This window comes from Anneissia japonica, unplaced genomic scaffold (genome assembly GCF_011630105.1).
Source record: "Anneissia japonica isolate Jap-2015-1 unplaced genomic scaffold, ASM1163010v1 scaffold3531_len492141_cov184, whole genome shotgun sequence".
Taxonomy (NCBI): domain Eukaryota; kingdom Metazoa; phylum Echinodermata; class Crinoidea; order Comatulida; family Comatulidae; genus Anneissia; species Anneissia japonica.
The window spans coordinates 309,114-332,881 of record NW_022702905.1 but is presented as its reverse complement, the minus strand read 5'-3'; the positions used below and the strand labels follow the sequence as shown (position 1 = coordinate 332,881).

Sequence of the window (23,768 nt, the reverse complement as noted above, 5' to 3'; positions counted from 1 at the left end):
TATTGAAAATTAAGTCAGTTGAGTTCAAATCAATGTTAAGTAGGTACATATAGGCATATGGTTAGACAGGAGTATTGTTGTAATTTCATAAGTTATATCTAGTATTTGAATTGATGTCGCCGAATCTCTTTCTATCTGTGTCAAGGTAATAACTAGGTCTGAGGTCATCAACTCATCATCCATCTCGTCGGAAACATGGCTGCTCTTCGTGCATTTGGATCTCTGAAACGAGTATCTTGTAGCAAATTATCGCTATCTACAGGTATGATTTGGTAAAATTATATCTGATGTGCATGATTTGATAAATCATAATAGTGAATACATTAGAAATATATTTGTTAAGATTGAATATGTCTTATTAAAATTGCACCGGCACACCGTCCATTGCTTTGGCATTGCTAGGCTAGGCCTAGCCTACTGACTGGTACGGTAGCCCTTGGTTTGGTTGGTTGCGGGTTCAGAGACCTTCGGTAGGCTGCGTCGATTGTCTTCAAGCAGCTAAGCTTTGGACTTCTAGGTCAGTCGTCTGATCCATTCACAATCAACCACAATCACAAAACAAATTATACAAATCATTATTACAAATAAGTGTATAAAAGAAAATTTAAATTTTGTAGGATCTGGGCTGGGAGAGTCTCGTTAATTAAGAAAGACCAGAGGTTGCAACGTTGAAAGCCACCCAGTAAATTAAGTAATTTATTATGAAAATTTGTAAAGAAAATAATAGTATTGTAAGTACAATATCTTATTTTCATTTTTTTTTTTGTACTGAAAAAAAGTAAATGTAAAAGTTTTCTCTTGGATAGATTATAAAAACCAATTGTCAACAACAAGTCTTATTTTGTTATAATATTTATTTCAACATTCTTATTTTATATGGCACACTACAATGTCATGAACAGATCACCTTACAAAACTTATATTGGAGTGATGTTTTTCCCTACCTGACGTGTTATCGTACCAAATACTCAGTACTCCCCCAAATACTAGCGAAAAAAAATTGATTTGGGTGGGAATCGAACCCACAACCTCCGGGTATCTAGCCTGATGTCTTACCACTAGACCACCGAGCTTGTGATTGGTGACTAGCGATGAATCCGATCCCCTAGTAGCAGGGGGTACTTACAAAACTTGCATTTCGGCGGGTACTTACAAAACTTGCATTTCAAAAGAAAAAGAAAAACAAGTCAAGGCAAATACAACAGCTCTATTCAGAAAAAAGGAATGTTTCCTATTTTTATTTTTTTTAATGAATAATCTACTTCATTAAAAAAAAATTGTTTTAATATATTATTATTGTGACATTATTTATTAAAGCTGCAAGCATCTAACTTGGGATAAAAATTTATGATAAAAAATGTTAAAATTGATTATTTTAATGAATATCTTTAGAAATGCCCATTTATCACATTTACTGTATGGAAATACAAGATTGAGTTTCCTATATTAAATAGATCTATTCACAGGTGCTGAAGTGAATTTCAACATGCAGATTTGTTTTCATTTGGAAAAATGTGTCTAACGATGTGCATTCTGATTCCATTAACTAATAAATCCTTCTGTATGAAATTGATACCCAAACACATTAACCTAATTTCAGTCCAAAGAAGCCCCAAAATGTTTATGATTAATAATGAAATGGATTACTATTGACATTGTTGTTACAGAAATAAATAAATGATATAAGTGAATGAAGCCTTCCCCTTAATATTCTGTCACCTGAACCAATGTCATTGTCATATTTCTAAGTACTGTATATACCAGAGCCTGGCAGAACGAAACCTCTCTCCTTGTTCCTGTTGTGAGCAGGCAAATTATTTCTAAAATTGCAGCCATTCTCATAAAAGATATAAATTTGAATATAATGATGTTTAGAATTGAAATTTAAAAGTTTAAACATTAAAGGAATTGTTTGTTGTATGGTTCTCTTTCATCCTTAATACAAACATTTTAATAATTGAGACGCGGAAGCAATGGGAACAGGTTGGTTCCCCAACCTCAAGGTTGGGGTTTCAATCCTTTGCTGTGCACTTCGCTCTCTGGGCAAAATTTTTTTTATACCTTGTTTCGCAAACTTACTGATAAAGATCATCAGTTTTTCCAAAATCATGTTTAAAGCCGGAGTGCATGTAACTCATGTAACAGAAAAAGAAATATTCTGCCAGATCCTGTTTAAGAAAGCACCTGGCTGCATGCTATTAAAGTGCGTGGTTAGGTTCAGTGCCTGCATCATCTACACAGAAACAATTTTTTATATATCCATCAATTTTCCTTATATGTTTGCTTCTATATGTGATGTTGGTTTTTCAACGTCTGGGCAGATTGCTATGGTGTCTATAAATAGTCTTGGTATATGAGCTATTTATCAAAGTGGAAACTACTGTACCTAAATACTTGGTGTTATTTATTTTTTGTAATTTATTTACTGGATATTCACAAGGCTCTTTTTTAACTTGTCATTTGATCTTGTTTCTATACTGTAGCATTTCCTTGCAGGCCTTGAATTTTTGTGACCTGAAATCTCACTAGGTTGAATGACAGGGGGTTGGTACTCATTGCTATATGTATCAGTTTTTTTTTTACTATGACGCTATAATTACATTAACTTGACTTCTTCAATTATTTTGTGTTTATATGTAGACTGTTTTCTTGTATTAAGAAGTATAAAGCCACGTCCAAATTATATGACCCACATACAGTAGTGTATTTAAAATTCACAATAGTACAGTAAACAAGAAAGCAAAGTCTCGAGTCTTTGCTTTAAAAATAGCTATAGAAACTTCAGTTTCGTCAGTAATTTAAAAATTCTTTTTTCTGAAATATCCATTTTTTTCATGGCAGTGGGTGTGCTAGTGCTAAAAGTTTATTTTTATTCGAAACAAGGTATGAAAAAAGTGTTGCCTTGCCTGCATTGCTTCTCTCTTCCAAGGAGTATAAATGGATACCTGGTAGGATGCCTACTACTACTGCACCTATATGGCTGCAACATTGAAACATGTGGACCCAACGACCAGGGAAAACAAAGCACTTTGTAACCTAAAGGAAAAGGTGCTATATAAAATACCAAATATCACATAATGATGATTAATGTAGTGAATTCATCTTCTTTTTTTAGATGTATCTATGAGGTATTTCTCACTTTCCACAGCAGCAAATGGTAAGTAAAACGAAGCTATTGTTTTTAATTTAAAGATTGCATCTCTTAAAAATCTCTTAAATTGCAAACTGCATATTTTAATTATAAAAAAATAAATGCAAAGGTGGCAGTATACAGGTACTGCTGATTATCAAGCCATGTTTATTTAGAACATATTTAAAGAGAAAATTAGTTTACTTGAATATTGCTGTACCCCCACTGGCCTAGCCTTACTTATTTCTAACCCATCCCTCCTACTACAGTACAAGTATGTTCTCTTGCTCACATCTACTGATTGTTCAGTGCACTACTGTATTTATACAGTTTTTATGAATTGAAGGATAAATTTCATGTTTTTTCCAACAAGCACGGACACTAATAAACTATGATGTCAAAGATGGTGTGGCAGTTGTGCGTATGAATAAACCAAATTCTAAGGTAAAAAAACAATTTAATTATATTGTCATTTATTGAAATTGTTATTTTTCCAGACATTTGATTTTCTTCAAATTTAACAATAAATATGAATAGAAATAAATGCCTTGATGTACAGGTATTTGAATGAAATATTTATCATACTAACACAATTTTATCAAAATCTAATTATTCAAATTATTTTGTATGCATTTCATTTTTTTTCAAATTTAACAATACATTAAATATGAATAGAATAAATGAATTGAATGCCTTGATTTACCGATATTTTTCTTTTAATTGACAGATAAAGTTTTTATCATTCTCTAATTTTTAATTTGTAAATAACAGTTTAGCCTGCTTAAACAACTAAATAATTTACATATTGAGTGTTTTAGGATTTTACAGAAGGTCTGTGTTTATTTCCAGTTCAGGACACTTTAATAATCTTTTGTCCTGTGTTTACCGATGATTCATAGTTGATCATTGCCTGTGACCACATTTCAGGTTAATACACTGACAAGGGAATTCAATGCCGAGATTGAAGCGGTTATGAATGAGCTATGGGCAAATGATAATGTTGGTAGTGTTGTACTTATCTCTTCCAAGCCAGAATGTTTCATAGCTGGGGCTGACATCAAGTAAGTTATGGCTACCTCAGAGTCATAATGACAATGATGTTATTGAGATGATGCAGATTATGATTATTATTTTTGTAAAACCATTTTATAATTTCAATAATTTGTATTCATTTAAGAGTGAGCACAAATATAGATTAGTACAAATTATGATTTGAATAAATAACATCATATTTTATAATATTTGAATAATATTTCTTTGGGCAGTATTTCAGAAAATACTCTAGGTCATGACACTGAAAAAACTGACAATTTTATTGATAAAGATTGATTTAATGAAGAAATTCTACTGAAGGAGTTTACCAATGTATGAAATTACTTAATAATATTTTCCAAATATTTGATAATTGCCATCTACTTGATAAAAGTTATAATAAAAAGATATACTGTACTGAATTAAACTTGTGAATGAATTGATAAACTTTGAATAAATAATGGTAATAAATGAAGTTTTTAGTTGATCTGTACACTTTAGAATGTTAAAAAAATCAAGGAAAGATGAATCTTGTTAATTGATTGGTAAACTTCCTAAGTGTATTGAAACTTCCCAGTGTAGATACAAATCAGTTAATAAAACTGTGTGATTGGTATCTATGCCTAATCCCATGACAAGAAATGCTAATGCATTGTGTGGGTATTTACAATCATAACAAATATTCTATAAATGACTATCTAAGATACCAGTATCTATAATTCCATATATCCGAATGTAAACAACAGGGTTAGGAGACTATATGATGACTGCATGTAGCTGGCGTACCAGGATATGTGTGAAGGTTTTTTTTACTAAAAAGTGTAGGTAGTGTACCTAAAGCTACAGATACAGTGCTGAAGGCAAAAATTATGGTTAATTAGTAATCAGATTGTTTGATATAGTGAATGATTTAAGCATGAATTTATTATATCACGATCCTATGATACACTGTCCTTTTGAAAACATGAGACTATAACGATAATAATACGGTAATAATATAATAATAATAATCATAATAATATAAGAATTTATATAGCGTCAAACGACCGAGGTGCATTATCAAAGGCGCTTAATCAATGATCAAATTGTTAATATATTGGCTTTTAAATTTTTTTTAATTGAAATTAATTGTCATGGAAATGCCCACTCGACAGTGATTTAGTTGTGGTAGTTCTTTTCTCAAGTTTTATATTGTACATTTTTAAAAATAGTAATAAATATTATCAGCCAATAACTGAAATGAAAAGCTAAAACTTGACTACCAACTGATACATACAGTAGCTTGCATACTTGGTATTGTTAAAGTTGGATGCTTTCTTAGGCCAAAAGTGTGCATTTTCATTTGAATGTACCAACTTGTGCTTAAATTATGATTGTCAACATACAACAATCCAAAGTCTTTCATGCAAAGCACGCCCTCTATAACTTTGGGACATCCATACTTGTGTGGAAGCGGTTTCTTTGGCACAGCGGGAACGGTTTGCTTTCCCAACCACGAGGTCGGTGTTTCAATCCCTCGCTGTGCATTATCTATGCTTCTTCACCCAAGAGTATAAATGGGCACGTGGTAGGGTTGCCTGCTCCTGTGCCAAGATGGCAGCAAAACTTAAGCATGCAGACCGAATGACCAGGGAGAAACTTACAGCACTTTGTATCTGTAAAGAAAGGTGCTACATAAATGACCGTATAATTGAATGTAGAAATTTTGCCATTTTCTTTTATATAGCATGATAGAAAGTTGCAAGTCTGCAGAGGAGGTAAATAATGTTATTTTATTTGTGGTTTTGTTAAGCTGATTTATTATAGGTTTAGGCCCAAAGCTACTGTAACTGCTGTGCCTCTTTATTTTGGTGGGAAGAAGGTAACATGCCATGTTGGAATTTAGTTTAGTGCTACTAATCAAAGCTGTGTTTGCTTTGCAGTTTGGATTTGTTATAAAAGAAAAAACAGAATACTGTATAAAAAAACATCCCCAGAAAATATTTGCACATTTGAGTATGTTATTGCTATGCAAAGAAAATAAAAAGTATGTAGAGACACTGATATTTTATTGAAATTTTAAGTGCGTGTTTATTGATTTGCAGTTTCTTGGTTTAAATAAGAATAAAGTAAATAAAATATACAAAGTCTACTTGATGCTAGATTTTGCTTTTCTTTTCTTGTGTAAAACATTTTATTCAAGACTACTAATACATGAACGTGGCATTCCCATTTATACTACTTCATGTACATTGCAGGTTACAGAATTATCCAGGGCTGGCCAGAATCTACTACAGCTGGTGGAGGACAGTAAGAAGCCTGTGGTGGCAGCCATCAGTGGTACCTGCTTGGGAGGGGGCTTAGAGGTAAGTTGCAATGAGAGTTGCTTGATGGAGCATAAAAGCCAGTTAGAATTAAAGTACCAGCATATAGAAAGGGCCTAAAAGTACATTAGCTGCAGTATTTTTTGTATTTTATGGACCAAGAAGTCTGCTGACATGGTAGACCCCTTTTCTATGTTTACATTGGCCTATCTGAAATACTGGCAGTGCCCTACACTAGAGGCAAAAAATCCTTGAGGTATAGGAGAAATGCATGGAAAATCAGGATACCTGTTATCTTGTTTTTTGTTATCACCAAAATATGAAAGCTACATGAATGAAATTCACATATGTCATAGTTACATATATTAGGAATCGACGAAAAAAATTAAAGTGTACGAAATTTTTTTTTTTTCTATTTTTATTCAATTTTTAAAGTCATTTTCATCTTATCACTTTGGATATTGCCTTGTGTGAGCGCCCAGATCAAGAATATGAAAGTGTGTGGCACAAAAAAGAAAAAGATAATGAATTTCCTGATTTACCATGCATTTCTCCTATACCTCAAGGATGTTTTTTCCTCTAGGGTAAGGCACTGCCAGTGTTTCAGATAGGCCAATGTAAACATTGAAAGGGGTCTATAGGTTTGTGGAATGGGTTTAAAGATGTGATAAAATGAATGTAACTTTTGTAATGAATTCTATATGTATATTGCTGTATTGACCAATTCACTATGTCTAATGCGATTGAAAGAACATTTTTAATACAGTGGCCTATTTTATGTTGTCTTTACTGGGCACATTATTATATATGTCAAACTATACTAATCATGTTAATCATCTGGTTCATGTACTCACCTTAGGTTGCTATAAGTTGCCAATACAGAATTGCTATTAAGGATCCAAAGACAGTACTTTCAGCTCCTGAGGTGATGCTGGGTTTGCTTCCTGGTGCAGGTGGCACTCAGAGGATCACACAAAAGGTATGTAGTCTTATATGACTGTCACTATCATCATTTATACACATCCATATCTACTACATAGCTACCATTATACATCCACAAACATACAAATTCACATCAGCATCAATGATGCACATCCACAAAATCCATATACTGTACCCATGAACATCTACAAGCATACCATAAAACCTTGAATAGTAGCCCAATGTGCTTAATTTCAAGAAGAAGCCCATCTCAAATTGAGGCCCCTTCTTTAGTTTGCAAAATTAGCCTTGAAAAGAAGCCCATCTCGAAAAGAAGCCAATGGACTTCTTTTCAAGATAGCATAGGCTTTTTTCGAGATAGTACATTTCAGACATTGTACATGAATTTCAAAGCAGCAAAATAAATGGAAAACATGCTTGGTTTATACAGTAGTTTATGTGATTTAATGCTGGTTAATACACTCCATGATACAATTTGATTGATTGATTGATTGATTGTTACAGTGGCCCTATTTATTGTTTTATACAGTAGTAGTACTGTAATTCCTAAAATTTACAGCATTCATTTTGAAAAGAAGCCCCCTCTTTACTTTGCAAAAGTAACCTTGAAAAGAAGCCCATCCAAAGTTAGCATTAAACCAAGAAGCCCAGGGCTTCAATTCAAGTTTTTTTTTATATCTATACACGTCTACAACCAAACAAATTCACATCAACATCATACCAATACACATCCACAAACATACCCACACACATCCATACTTTTTCAAATTCATGTATCCATAAATATCTACAAGCATAACTATGTATATCCACAAAAATACCCACACACACACACATATCCACACACCGATATTGCAAATTGATCTTTTAGGTAACATTTTTCTGTTAATTTGTTCTTGTGTGTGTGGTTAGGTTGGTCTTACCAGCGGTTTGGACATGATGCTAACCGGAAAGAACATCCCAGCGGAAAAAGCCAAGAAACTAGGATTAGTCGACCAGCTTGTTTCACCTATTGGTAATGTCTTTCTTTTATTTGCCTGTACAGTGTAATATCGATATTTTTAATTGTAATATTTCTACCTTTTAATGTAATCTTTAATAGGCCTATTTAATATTTAATATGTAAAAATTAATTTTTATGCAATTTTATGTATTTTTAATATTTGGACTTATATTGCATTTTTATGGCAACCCTGTTTTTGGTGTTCGACACACTGTTAGGTCATGAATAAATAAATAATTAAATTTAGAACATTACAAATATTAGTGTTTATTAGTATTAAGCTTTCTATATCTGAACTGCTCTGGCAGAAGCAGGTGCTTGTATAAAATTTAATTTTACTTGTGCAAGTTTCTAAGTAAAGACCTCTCCAATAATAGAAACCCCTCCAATTAAGGGCCACTTGTGATTAAGGACCACCTTTCTGTAGTCTCAAGTGAATGCCTGTCTATTATCACAATAGTAGTAATTTTTCTAATTATAGACCTTTGGAAATAAAGTGTATTTTAACTACCCTGTCACTTATAAAATTGTAAAACATAATCACAATCAAATATAATTTGTATAAAATATTATTAATAGTATTAATAATAATATTCAGAAATTTATAACGCGCCAATTCGAAAAACATTATCAAAGGCGCAGTGAACAATTAACCCAATTAAAGCGATTTTGTAAACAAAAAAGTTTTCAAATTAGTTTTAAATGAGTTTAAATTTGAAGATTGTCGAACAGAAAGTAACAACATATGTAGTAATAATAATAGCCTAAGTAATTTCCAATCTAACTTAGTGTACTTTCTCAATTATTACTTAGGACCTGGGCTGAAGACTGCTGAAGAAAACACCATGCAATATCTTGAGGAAGTTGCTATCCAAGCTGCCAAGTGAGTCTGCATTTTAACCTCTTATCAGTAGTTTTTGCTCTATAATTCAAACCAACAAAATACAGACATATTATTTTATGTTATCTTTTACCATATAATTTAAACTATTGATTTCATTATTCAGTTTCTGGACACTTTGTCCCTCTGCAAAAAGTTGGATACTAAATGCCTGAATATAGAATATATGACAATTACATTTAAAAAAGACATCAAATTATACATAAAATGTAAACCTAAAAATGTAATCAAAGATTATAATATATAACACTTTCGAGTAGATAAATTTAGATAATATTTATATTATTTAAAATTAATGTATACATTTTTTTAATTATTATTCAGAGACCTTGCTGCTGGAAAACTTAAAACAGATAAACCAAAATCAATGATGCAAAGTAAGAGAAGCTCAAATTTTTATGATTTTATTTTTGTATTTGTTTCCTCATATTATATTGGCAATAATTAAGTTAATTTCTGTTTTGATTTTCTTTTTTTTAAATTTTTATTTTTGTATGTTAAATGTTATCAAATAGTTTATAAATTTACATATAAACATAATTAATACTCTTGACTCCATTTCACAAATGTAATGAGAGGAAGAATGACTTTCTATTAAACTAAATTGCTGTTGAAAATGTAATGGAAAATGTGAAACTAACAAAAATTATTTACTCTATCTTAACATTACAATACTCAAGTTTTAGATGTCAGCATCCTATTATTTGTTTCATTTTCATTTTATTAATTCTATGAGCAGTACATTGCAATGAACAAATAAGAACCGCATTATATTTGTTTTCTTGGCTAGAAATTACTGATAGTGTGCTTGGAATTGGTTTTGTACAAGACCAGGTGTTTAAGAAGGTTCACCAGACAGTGATGAAGATGTCTGGAGGCCTCTATCCAGCTCCTTTGAAGATCATTGATGTAAGATTGAATACACTTGTGTATGTTACCATCATTGTTTACTGTTAGTTGATCATTTATTTGAACTAATTAGTTACAGTAATTTAGTAGATCAGTTTGATCACTCTCTAGCATATGTATTTGTGTCATTCATTCATTCATATCATTAGCAGCAGCTGCTAGAATGTAATGTGAAAAGACAGTGTCATGAGATTACAAATATATGGCAAGAAATTATAAAACATCAACAAAATTACATTTTACTATGACCCAGACAGACATAACACAGTTGTTGTGTGTTATGTAAAAAAAATTAAACTACAGTAATTATTATGGATGATTGTATAGCACTAATATTATGTGGATCGTAGCTAGTAGTCATAATTGATAGTCTGTGCCTGACTATCAGCTTTATACTCCTTATAGGTGGTGAAGACTGGTGTTCAACAGGGTAGTGATGCTGGCTACCTTGCAGAATGTAAAGCATTTGGTGACCTGGCTATGACCACACACTCAAAAGCTCTGATTGGACTCTTTCATGGTCAGGTGAGTAGATACAGGGCCTGTTTTTGCTGAGAAGGTCAGCTTCAGCTTCCGTAGGTGATCGTCATTATGAGCTCCGCCCACCTACCAATGCTCGCGTTACCATGTTTTTATTAGTTGCACATTTCACTAGAAACGCGTTCCGAAGGATTTACTGTTTTTAAAAAACATGTGTTTTTGGCGTTATTCAGGAGTAACATGCCCTAAAAAAGAAATACATATATGAATTCATTAGTTGCATTGTGAACTCTTATAAACACATTGTAGTATGGTTATCATTTTTTTTAACCTCTTCAAGACCTTGTGATATTTTGGTTTAACTAATTTTTAAAATCTTATATCACTGAATTGTTTTCTTGGATTTCAGACTGAATGCAAAAAGAATAAGTTTGGAAAACCAGCAAAAGAAACCAAAACCCTGGCAATTCTAGGTGCCGGCCTGATGGGAGCTGGTATTGCTCAAGTAACCCTAAATAAAGGTGTTAACGTTATATTAAAAGACATGAGTTATGAAGGCCTAGCCAGGGGTAACCAGCAAATTTATAAAGGGTAAGGACCTAATGTATTTCAGAATCACTCATTTTACTCTAATATTTGAGTCAAGTCAACAACTGTGTGATTATCATAAATCAAATTTTAATTAATAAAAGCAGTTTATCGTCCTCTTTTATTGTATTATCATGTAATATCTTTTTTAATGTTTCCTTAAATTTCAGGTTGAACAAAAATGTGAAGAGAAAAAAGATCACAAGGTAATGGCCTTGCAATTTACCAAAAGGGAATGAATAAGAATATAAACATTACTGTGGAAATTTATTATTCAAAATTTACCCATAAGCATAACCTACTATGATGACTGTACCTTCCACAGTATTTCATTGCATTTTTCTATTCATTTATTTGGATTTTATTTTTGTTAGAAATAGGATTGAATGAATGGATTAGACCAGATTTAGCCAGCTATGGGTGGTGCTTTTAAAGGGGAAAGGCATAGTTTGTGCTATTGTGGGGTGGGGAGAAGGGTGGCAGACAGATATATGTGGTACAGCACTATTGAGAAGGAACAGAGATGAATTGTCTTTGAGCTATTTAGTTGCTTAGGCTATTTATATTGCCTTACAACATAAGTGGTTATTTTTTTCAGCTTCGAACGAGACCAGATGTTTTCAGATCTTAGTGGACAGTTAGATTACACAAACTTTGACAAATGTGACATGGTTATAGAAGCAGTCTTTGAAGATATCAACATTAAACATAAAGTAATACAAGAAATTGAGAAGGTATGCAACATAAATGTATTATATTGTCTCAAATTTGAGAGAAGCTGTATGTAACTTAGTGCTTCTTTTTTAAAGTACAGTATTAATAATTCTTTAAAACACTCAGCTAGTCAGATAACATACATCTTTTGTTAACTTCAGGTTATACCAGAAACGTGTATCTTTGCATCCAATACTTCTGCCCTTCCTATTACAGAAATTGCCAAAGGAAGTAAGAGACCTGAAAAGGTAAAGTTCATCAGCTTGGTTTTGTCCAGAATAATGTGATTGCAACTAAATAACCTTCTAAGATAAATGTTTTAGATTTAAGGTTTTGAATTTGTTATTCATAACTCTCATGAATTATTCACAGTACATTATGTCTAGTATATCTGCATATTCTAATGTTTATGTGAAAACTTAGCTTCATTTACATAGAGTACCACAGTCGTGTCGTCACGACGCCAGGTGGCGCTCTCTGTTGTCAACAGGCATAGGTTACCGTTCATTACGCCTGAATGACTGCATAGGCTTTCTGGAATAGGCATTTTAAAATCTAATATTTTACCATCAAAATGTACTAAAAACACAAATGCTCGCATTATATTAGTTATCGAACACACATTTAATCATCAATTAAAATTTACAAAGAAAAAGTAAGATACAAATCTTAATAATTACATTAGAAATTGGGATCGGTGGTTTGTTAGTGCCGAAAATGGTGTCGGGTTGAACGCATTTTGCAACGATAGCAACGGAGTAGTATCGCATGATATCGTGACGTAACACTAGTACTCTATACAGTATCAATTGTACACTTTAGCCTTTGAGAATTAAGTGTAAAATAGGTTTAACGATAATCCACAGTTGTAATAAGGTTATTATTAAAGCAATGCTATAACAATATTTTGGTTTCAATCAAAATTGTAACAGAAGATATATTGATTTTTTTGTAGGTTATTGGTATGCATTATTTCTCACCTGTGGAAAAGATGCAACTGTTGGAAATCATCACTACAGACAAAACATCAAAGGACACAGTTGCAGCAGCCGTTGATATTGGCCTGAAGCAGGGCAAAGTTATCATCACAGTTGGTGATGGCCCTGGCTTTTATACCACCAGAATCCTGGCACCATTCTCAGCAGAGGCTGTCAGGCTTATGCAGGTAGAGGGCAGTGTACATTTATTAATTTGAAGAACATTTGCATATTATTTTTTTGGTCATTATATCCTATACAAAATGTGTTTAATTTTGAATTGAGTATTTTTTTATCAGTAATTCTTCTAAATTTGAATGTTGTGTTTAATTTTATTGCATGTATTTATCATTTTGTAATTCATTAGAAAGTGGTTTAGTTCACTTTTGGGTGTGTCCCTATCTCAAATAGAGCCGATATACTGTATAAGCAGTAGTCACACTGTCGTCATCACCTTTTTTGCTGTATGTAAAAAACTTACTTAAATGTGTTGAAGCTTTTTTTTAAAACATTGTTCTATACAAAACTACATGCTATCTCATTTCTTCAATGTTCCTCTTATCAAAACCAACTTATGAGACCTTCAATCACTGGTTTGCCAGGTGATTGTGACTATATGGGCCTCTTGACGTCTTACGTTTCTCCATCTGCACCTGTTGATTAGCACAAGCAATGCAAGCTTTCTATAACTAGATGTCCGGTTGAGCATGTTGGATGTGCTCAGTACTCCTCCCCTTCACAGATTCTGTGTTTGGCTTGTGGATCATGATTTAGGGGCAATTTTTTATTTTTGTCTGCTGAAAATCCAATAAGAGGTCTCTGAGGCACGTCTATAGACAGATAGAATGGCTTGGAAGAGCATATTTATGGTGTATGATTCACGGTAACTGTTGTTTCACAAAATGGTATCTTGCATTCTTCTCTATCCACTGCATCCCAACTTGATTTATCTGACATTTTACAGGAAGGAATCAGTCCGAAGAAACTTGACCAGTTGACCAAGTCCTATGGTTTCCCGGTTGGTGCAGCAACTCTAGTTGATGAAGTCGGAGTTGATGTTGCCGCTCACGTGGCTGAGGATCTAGGAAAGGCTTTCGGTGAACGTTTCGGCAATGCCGATGTTAACGTGCTGAAAGATATGGTTGCTGCTGGATTTTTAGGTATGATTAATATGTGATGCTGTTTGTTAATCAATCAATTTATAGGTGCATTGTACAAAGGTCTCTATCTGCCAATGAAAGCAGGAAGGAGACACTAAGCTGTTGTTCACACATCGAGTGCCAACAGTGTTTTTGTTTTAATTTTCATATGACAGCTAATAATTTTATGTTGAATTTTATTCTTGTAGTAAGCACAAACAGCATATCTCTGCTATGATTTTTTAGCATTTTTATATAATTTTGGACAATTTTTAAAAAATATAATTAATTTTACTGCTATGTATATTGAGATTTTGTAACATTGTTTTGTGTATCAGGACGCAAAAATGGAAAAGGTTGCTACATTTATGATGGCTCAAAGAACCGTGAAATCAATGCTGCGGCCGAGGCCATCATGAAGAAATATTTGATAGTGCCAAAAGGAGCCAACTCAGATGAAGACATGCAGTTACGTTTGGTATCACGGTTCGTCAACGAGGCAGTTCTTTGTTTACAAGAGGGCATTTTGAAAACTCCGGTAATCACAAACAAATTATGTTTTCCAATACAAACCATTAAGCATCCTCACTTTTTTATACTTGATTGATTACTTTCAAATTTAATTCTGTAAATATTTTCTGTATTACTTTTCCAAAGCTAATTGTAATATCTTCATTTTATTGACTCTGTATATGTTAACACAAAGATAAACCATGCAGTGGACTAGTTAATGTAGCAATGTTAAATAATTTGTAGCTGATTGACTTGTCAATGTGTTTAACAACAAAGCACTCTTATATTCAAAGTATACACACAAAAAAAACATAGAAATAACATATTTGTTTGTTGTGTCAGAGAAAAATTAAATTTATTTTCAATATGTTGATTGTTATTGTGGACAGGTGGAAGGTGATATTGGAGCAGTTTTTGGTCTTGGATTCCCGCCTTTCCATGGTGGTAATTTATATTATTGCTTTTTCGTTTGTACATGCATGTAAAGTATGATGTAATTATTCATAAAGATATTTAGTTAATTATCGTTTACTATAATACCTCCATGTATCATTGTAAAGACTAACACACATTTTATAATGATAATTCTATAGAGCATTCTCTTTATATGTACTGTATTTTCATGCTTGTTTCTGTAGGTCCATTCCGATTTGTAGACACCTTTGGAGCTGACAAGCTGGTAGCTAAAATGAGGGAATTTGAAGCTCTGTTTGGAGTACCATTTACGCCATGCCAACTGTTGCAAGACCATGCTAATGACAAAACCAAGAGGTTTCACCCATCCAAATGAAACTATAGAGGGCACTATATATATTCAGTTCTAACCAATTAACAGGTGCTATTGTCTTACAATAATACAATTGCCTGTTTTCTTCTAGGGACCTTTGTTCTTTCAAAAGAAAATAAAATCAGTATAATTATTGAAAAAAAATATAGAAATAACAGGAATTTGACAAAAATAAACTCAACTTCATTGATTTATAAGTGCCATAATAACTTTGGATCACTTTTAATGTTCTTCAAGAATTGAACGTGGGTGGGAAGATTTCTTGTGTATTTGCAGAGTTTTTTGTTTTGTAGCAGTCCAATGCAATTTGTTTTAAAAAAAGGTTAGTGAATTGTGTTCTGCAATAATATAGAGATGTGTATATAAACAAGAGATTTGTATCAGATTAGTTGGCAATGTTTGTGACCTGTGTCAAACAGGATTCCATTTCTCAAATATCTGATGTAAAACACAAAACCTTTGAACAACTGTTGGTGGGCGATTGTTAATTATTATAAAAGTCTGAATAAATTTAAAAATGAAATACATAATTATGTTGTCATTATTATGCTGCATTCACAACCAAATCTGAATTTTCAGATTTTTAACCGAACCGAAAATCGTATTAGTGTTTAAGAATAGCGATGCTGGACTTCAAATCAAATCAAATCGGTTACGATCCGATGTGAATGTAGCTTTATTGTCAATTTTGCTACTTACAGATGGCAAAAATTGACAGATTTAATGCAGAAAAATAACTTACAGTAGGCCACTTGAACACTTATTTCTAGATGGAAAATGGTATATAGTAGAGCTTCCTTATTTCTATGTTATTTACTCTTCCGAAACAGAAATTCTGGTACCAAGCTATGCCTACTGCTTCTTTACTCTATTAAATTAAAAGTAAAATGCTTCAAAAATCTTCCTTAAAAACTTTTTTGCTCCTCTCCTATTTACATACTTTTATATCTGTTACTTATTTCCTATGCATCTTTGTTAGCTATCATTTTAATTTGCTTATACTCTTCAAAACACCAGTCTTATTGCTGTTAGCCTCCCAGAGGAAAATCATCATTCAAAATTATGGACGTTATGATAATCGTCTTCAGCACTGCTGCAGTGGATATGTGCGCTTTAAAATCTTAATACAGTAATATAAAAGTAATACCCATGGAGATCTTAAATCATTAAAATATATATCAATAACATGCACCCCGCTTATAGCAGAGGCTTTAGTACCGAATAGTTATCGTTTTCCAGAGGAAAAGATCAAGACACCAACAATGAAATCTTAGAATATAAAAAGCTTCAAATGAATCATGAATTATCATCAACACTACGCACTATGATGTTAGTAAAATTATAGAACAGGGGTGAAGCTAAGGTGATCTGGAAAAGTTCGATAACTTCTGGGTAACAGAAAATAGTACAGTACTCTATGACTTGAATTTGAATGTAATTTTTCTCTATTTTCTATAATCTTAAGGGGGTGAGGGTGAGGTGAAGAGGCTGGGTCCCCGGCCTTTAATTGAATCCACTCTTTACAGGCTGAATAATTAATCGAACAATTTCCAACATCTAGAAACAGCCGGGCTACTAACAACTGAAGTACAGTATATGTTAGGTGTGTTTACTTCCAGAATATATTGCTCTGCATAATGTGTGTGTGTACCCATAATGTTTTAAGTTCTTAATTCCGGAAAAAAATAATTCAAAATGCAGAAAAACGGATTCCCAATCACTTCCTTGAGACGCTTTCCCATTTAGTACACTGTGAAACCTGCCAATTGTTCAACGCGTCGTCGGATGAGATCATCTTGGTGGTATGTGCTTTTCTTTATGCAATTCATACTTCTAAATGACTATCTCGACCATAGTATTAATTTGCATACCATCGGCATATTAATCATCATAAATTTTGGTGAATTAGGCCTACATCCAAGCAAATGCAAAATAAAATGAAGTATAACGCTGACCTTAAATTATAACTTCCTTTTGCATGTTTCTACCAAACAACAATAGGCTTAGTACTGTATTTACACATGACTAACAAGAAAAGATTTTATTTCCAATACCCTTGGAATTGCCTATAGTGACAATTCACATTGCATTACCGTTCATTACAATAATTCCTAAAATTTCAATTGAAATCAGTCAAACATTAGAAGAAATGAATTTGGGAATATCACAAAGTGCGACGGAGTTCCTATTTTACAATGTTGCAGTGTTATTATAAGTTCGTTAAAAAGATTTTTTTTTTTTCCAAATTGCGATCGACCTGGCTCCGTATTTTAATTTTACGCGGTTCCAACGATAGCACTGAAAACGCTGTAGCGACAGTGTGTATCTAGCTTGTCAAGTGTTTTCGAGTCTTTTCGCTTTGTCGCCCTCAACGACATGCACTGCAGCACTCATGCATCATCATCATCCATCCATGGATAGCGTGGCAATGGTTGCCCTAGCTTTAGTACACAATATATTACTTAGCAACTAAGTTCCATGATGACTTCAAGCTTAACAGAACAAGCTGTTGCTGAAGTTGCATCACTGTCAGTAAGTCATACCCACTAGCCTAGTTTTGTTCTGAAAGTAGTATATTTAATTGGTATTGGTGTTGTTGAAACAACTAGACTAGGCTAGGCTAGGCCTGTCTCTTATACAAGGCTACCTACCCTAACCTAGGCCCTAGGCCTAGGTTAGGGTAGCCTAGGCTAGCTGCTAGGTCAGTCCCCTACTTTAGCTAGGCCTTCTATTGAAGGCCTAGCCTAGGCCTAGACCTACAAAAAATGGGAGACGGGGATGGGGAACAATTAATAAATCCTAAGTTAATCAAAAATGCCTATTTATTATAGGCCTATATAAAAATAAACAACAAATTGGAGCTGATTAGAATTTTTTTTATTTAGGCCTGTTTTTTTTTTGTTTTGGGCAGAGTGGGCATGCACTTCTCAATTGTTTGTAGTCCCGGCCCCCCCGAACCCGGGCCTAGCAGGGTAGCTGGGGATGTAATTTCTAAAACGGTACAGGCATGTGAAGTCCTGGCCACCTCCCGGCAATGCGGGGCATCATTTTAACGTACATCCCCGGCTAAGTCCCAGCCACTTACCGCCATACACACCCAAAAAACCACAGCTACACTAATGTGTACAAATTCCCGGGCCTTCCGAGGCCTGTTACATCTTTGGGTAAATTTTAGGTACGTCCCGGCACTACGGGGACACATCTATGTGTACATCCCTGGTTCAGTCCCGGCTAGTGCCCCGCTATGGCCCGGGTCCATGAGGGCTGGGACTACAATTGACATGTGCATAATGGGACCAAATTGTTTTGGGCCTACTTGATGTAGGTATCCACCATCCATACTGTAAATTTTTTTAATTGCATGGATGATCAAAAAACAGCTCAAATTTGCGCAGAACATCACTAGAAAAATAGGTCCGCAGAATCATAATTACTGCATCATAATGCATGTTTATATTTTATGATTAGGTCAAAGCCTAATTTTTGGCAAAATCAGCATGAAAATTGGCCCTTATTTTCCAAAATGCACGAATTTTTCATCAATAGCAGTATTAATGAATGGGGTAAGCATAGTCTACAGTAGGAGAAAGAATAGATGATTTTATATATATTTTTTTATAATTATATTATTGATAGCTATTCTATATTACTGTATGTTTACTATTTATGCCGTGGCTAGAGATACGGTACCGTATTTCTTCTTCAATTTGCTAAAGGTACGGTAAATGGCATTACGTCACCATCACCCAATGAAGAGCCAGAAATTGAAGTAGAAATACAGTACCGTATCTCTAGCCACAGCGTACATTTTAATATAGTAATAATATTTTATTTTAATTTTTATATATATTTTTTTTTATAGAAGGAAAGAGGACGATTGGTACTTGCTAGATATCTTGGTTGCAAAGTCGATGACTATTTACATTTGAGAGATTCAATTTTGCTTGATTTCCACTACGGTAACCTCATGGTGGCTATCAATAGTGGATTAACCTGGTCACAGTCTATTGAAATATTCCTGCTAGGCAAGCACATGCTCCAGGAATGTACAGGTGGGTATCTGTCCCGGTACTACATTGCTCCCTCTAATTAAGGACTCCTCCAATTTAAGATCACTTTTCTGTGGTCCAAAATTAACAAGTCTTATCTTTATTATTCTAATTAGAGACCAAAGCTGCTAATGACCATGGAAACCCCACAGTAGTCTCAAAAGTGGTCTTTAATTGGAGGGAGACCTTAAATAGTTTAATGACATATCTGGGTATTGGTGAATGACTTTTGCATTGTTTCTACACTGGACAGAAAATAATGTGAGATTTTTTTCCATCAGAAATAAGACCTGGTTAAATGTCATTCCCTATTAAAATTGTGTGTCAAATAATGTCAGATAACTGATTGACACCTGTATCACAAACAAGCATAACCATGACAATGTATGAATCTAGTGGTTTGTTAGGAACATGATTTTAAAGCATACATAAAGTACAAAAGATAGTTCATTGAGTGACATCTATGCTGGTAACAGAGACCACGAAATCTAGTAAATATTAATTCAGTTATGTATTAGTGGTTCTTTTTTATGGTCCAAAGTCAAGTGTAAAATTAAGATGTTACTCATTGTTTCTTGACGTTTCGTCTGCTATCAGAAAGGCATCGTCATTTTTATTGTTGGATTCAATTAATTTATTCAATAATTAATTCGGATACAAATATATTAGAATTCATATTCAGACTGTATACAACTTCAAGTGTAATTACTATATTGTGCAAGTTTTTGCTTAAATACCATGTACTGTACTGTACAATGTATTTTTTTTTGCACACTACTTGATGTTTTAAAAAATTGTTGGCAGTTGTAAATTTTTTGCTCTATATATTTTTGTTGTATATTGATAATGGTGAAATTGGATATATGATATGTTTATGAAGGTTCCTCTTATAATTTCAGGTATTAAGCTCTCAGAAGCAATTGATATTTTCCAGGAAAAGATCATACACTTGGCAAATATGATCACACAAGACAAATTGAAGTTGTTTACAGATTATTTCTTTGAGACGTTTATGAAGCATTATCGGTTGTATCAATTTGTCTTGACGCAAGGACAAGAACCCATGGCTTCAGAATTAGATATTCATGTAATTCCACCTGTTGAATGCCTCAAACTCAAAGTAAGTATCTGAAGAAATTGATCTCAGACATCTTCACGTGTGAGTAAATTCAGTTAATAAAGTTCATGTATCATTTACCAATATTAAATTCCATTTTGTATTTGACCATGACATAAAGTAAAATACATAGTAAAAGTTCAGAATTATTTGTTGAATTTGTTATAAATATTTTTCTTTTGATATCTTCTTGGGAATTTTGCTTATGTTTCAAAAATTGATTTATAATGGTATTAAATCGTTTAAATTAAATTATTATAATTATTATTATTGGATTCGTTTGGTGTGACCACCAAGAAGACTTTCTTCCATTGGGGTCATTCTGGTGGTGACTGTGCAATACTTTGTACATGGCACATGGGCTGTACTAGTACTCCGGAAAACTGCTTAAATGTTAAACACTGCAAATTGTTTACACTTGCTGTAACACAAAAGCAGAAGATGGAATTGAACCGGGTACCAAAAATTTAACAATGGATTTCCGTGGTTCATTGCACACACAGTGGCTACCACCGGTTTATCCGTCTGAGCTATTGTGTTCTAAATTGTATGAACTGCACTTTATGATGAAGCCTCCAACCATCCACTTTCTTTGGACAGGAAGCAAAAACGCTTAAGGTGTGGGAGTATGAACAGAAGTTAGAAGAGCTTGAACGTGAAGAGGAAGAACGCAAAGCAAGCTTAACTGAACAAATGCAAAAAGAAGAATCTGAGATAGAAAGTCAAAAGAACATGACATTTACATCAACCATTTCTGGAGATTTAAACCGAGAGGTAAACAATCTTTTCTCCCTTCATTAGATTGAAGCTCTGTCCACTATCAAATTTTGTGTGACAAATTTGTGTGATATGCCCATATACTGTATGGTGAGGATGTCATATTACACCTAAATATAGGCATATCACATTCATTTGTAACATAAAGGGCTTTAGTCTTTAGATAGAAGATTGGGGTTTAATTTTTGGAAAACATTTTACTATATATTTCATTCTAGGCCGACCATGCTATAGTTACCCCGGTTTGCACTGTTGACAGGCTGTGAAGTGGCCCCAAGCTATGTTTCAGCCCAAGGTGCGAGTATTAAATACTGTATTCCGTCATTATTGACATTAACCTCAGGCCTGATATATCAAGATAAAAACAAAAAAACACAAAAAAAGAATTGAATTTTAGTATTGTGATGTAATGATGAAAATAGTTTAATTTGTTTCATAATTCTTGTTCTTGTTTTTTTCTCTTTTTTTTTTCAGGTTATTTCAGAAATGATAAAGAAAGCCTCAGATGCCCAGTCTCAGCATACTGAAAAACTATTGTAGTTAGTTGTTGAAGAGAAACATGAGGATTTAGATTTCTACTTAGAAAAAACAGCTTTACCCAGGCCTGTAGATTTAGGTGCACCTCCTAGGACTAAAGCCCCTCCAAAACTGTCTGCTAGGGGAAAGTCAAGCTCCAAGTCAGTTCACAAGTTAGGACAAGGCCTAGAATCTCAAAATGCCCGTGGTTCAACAAGAGGTAGCAGAAATAAGGCTAAATAGCATACTCTGATATTTTCACATGTTCAAATGTATAAATGTAACATTATTATTAAAGGTAATCAATTTGTTTCTCAGAATTGTGTTGTCAGTCTGAATGTTATCTTGAAACGTTACAGTGAAAACAAATGTATATAGCGCCCTCTACACCATTATACAAAGTAATCATTTTTGTAAAGAATTGTATTCTGTGCTTGTATTTTATTGAATATGTCTGTATTTTAAATATTTAGTTGAGATAAAAAGTGCAATTAGATATCTTTATCAATTATTGATTTGCATAATTAACAATACTATGTAGTATAAATAAGAAACACTACTGTTGTAATAATAATAGTGTATAGTTTTATATAGCGCATCCATCTAATGTAAAATGCTCAGGGCGCTTGATATGTGGATAATGAACTCGATCAATGACTTTCTTCGCCCCTAAGGGTCACTTTATGTCTGTGCTACCCAGTAACCTGCTACCAACAACTCTTGTGATTCACCACAGGGGCTGTCTGTTCCAGTACACCGCAGTATTCACCTACTCGTCTCAAAGGATGTACTGGGTTCTTTATAGTGCACACGAGACTGTTTATAGTCCTTATCCGAGAAGATGGTTAAAATAAGTTGTGGGTAAAATAATTACATTTTCAAGTGTAGGACAAACTTTAAAACAAAATAAATGTCTAATGTTTTCAGTAAATTTTTACAGTATTTTGTATTTGTTCATTGGTGACTTGAGAAGGCTAGGATGTCAACAAATATTTACCTCGCAGTCATAGCATTTTAAATTACATTTAATGGAAATTTTAAAGTGACTCATAAGTAAACCTTGAGTGTGTAAAAGTGTTTGACCGAGAAAGAAATAAACCAATTGGACAAATGTGTAACCCTAACTAAGGTATAGCAAAAGACCTATTAACTAATAAAATTGTAAGAAAATTACAACTGCTAATTAGCATATACTTAAACAAGTAAAATCAACATGAACTGAGTATAACTTAAAATATGAAAATCTGTTGCATGCAAGGTTAATACTATTGTGATGCTACATCGGAATTTGGTATTTTGACCATCCAAGAAAAGCATGTGGTTAAATGAAAATATATTCTTTTTTACTGCCAGCACAAATATGAATAAATATAGTATATATTCTTATTTCAATTATGGCTCTATTACAAATTTTACATTTTACTAGAGCAGAGTTTGATATCAGTAACAGTATAGTCAAAAGTCAATATTCTATCCTTGATTTTTACTCTAACGAGCTAAAATATCAAACCATGTTTGTATTATTTCATATGTTTTATTTATTTTTTGTCTAATAAATAACAGCACTTCAGATAAATTTTCTTTATAGCCTGAATGATTATAATTCGTTTGCATTGAACATTGTCCAAAATACAATTTTATATGAAATTTCCATTATTAAATTTACCTGTATTTTTCATAAATATAATTATGACATTAGAAAACATTCGAAGCTAGACCTATAATATACAGTATTACAACAGGTTATAGTGAAGAGGTACAAAAAAGCAGCAAAGACAAAGACAATGCAGCCTGTAATTATTAGATAGAATTCTGTATAGGTAATTACAGACGAATATTTTAAAACATTTATAAAGAAGTGTTAATTATTTTTAAATCTGCATAGAGAAAT

General features: G+C 33.1%; 2 protein-coding genes across 2 annotated transcripts; both read left to right on the top strand.

Annotated features, from left to right (window-relative positions):
* The first annotated feature begins 36 nt into the window (after positions 1-36).
* Positions 37-15,948, top strand: LOC117104139 (trifunctional enzyme subunit alpha, mitochondrial-like). Its single transcript, XM_033244824.1, has 21 exons — positions 37-262; positions 3,116-3,157; positions 3,504-3,574; positions 4,058-4,191; positions 5,889-5,919; positions 6,400-6,507; positions 7,325-7,444; positions 8,320-8,422; positions 9,224-9,293; positions 9,636-9,688; positions 10,102-10,220; positions 10,626-10,745; positions 11,110-11,291; positions 11,459-11,494; positions 11,887-12,022; positions 12,164-12,250; positions 12,958-13,167; positions 13,944-14,139; positions 14,457-14,656; positions 15,021-15,075; positions 15,270-15,948. Exons 1-21 carry the CDS (start codon positions 196-198, stop codon positions 15,419-15,421), a joined length of 2,292 nt encoding a protein of 763 aa, XP_033100715.1. The 5' UTR covers positions 37-195; the 3' UTR covers positions 15,422-15,948.
* A 1,849-nt stretch (positions 15,949-17,797) lies between these two features.
* LOC117104152 (uncharacterized protein C8orf74 homolog) lies at positions 17,798-23,453 on the top strand. Its single transcript, XM_033244846.1, has 5 exons — positions 17,798-17,950; positions 19,281-19,470; positions 20,367-20,587; positions 21,185-21,358; positions 21,836-23,453. The coding sequence occupies exons 1-5, from the start codon at positions 17,897-17,899 to the stop codon at positions 21,899-21,901; spliced, it is 705 nt and encodes a 234-aa protein (XP_033100737.1). The 5' UTR covers positions 17,798-17,896; the 3' UTR covers positions 21,902-23,453.
* Positions 23,454-23,768: the final 315 nt, after the last annotated feature.

Coding starts and splice junctions, on each gene's coding strand:
- LOC117104152 (XM_033244846.1), top strand. CDS start 17,897: ATGATGACTTCAAGCTTAACAGAACAAGCTGTTGCTGAAGTTGCATCA. Junction 17,951..19,280: donor CTGAAGTTGCATCACTGTCA/GTAAGTCATACC, acceptor TTTTTTTTATAG/AAGGAAAGAGGACGATTGGT. Junction 19,471..20,366: donor CATGCTCCAGGAATGTACAG/GTGGGTATCTGT, acceptor TTATAATTTCAG/GTATTAAGCTCTCAGAAGCA.
- LOC117104139 (XM_033244824.1), top strand. CDS start 196: ATGGCTGCTCTTCGTGCATTTGGATCTCTGAAACGAGTATCTTGTAGC. Junction 4,192..5,888: donor ATAGCTGGGGCTGACATCAA/GTAAGTTATGGC, acceptor TCTTTTATATAG/CATGATAGAAAGTTGCAAGT. Junction 10,221..10,625: donor CTCCTTTGAAGATCATTGAT/GTAAGATTGAAT, acceptor TACTCCTTATAG/GTGGTGAAGACTGGTGTTCA.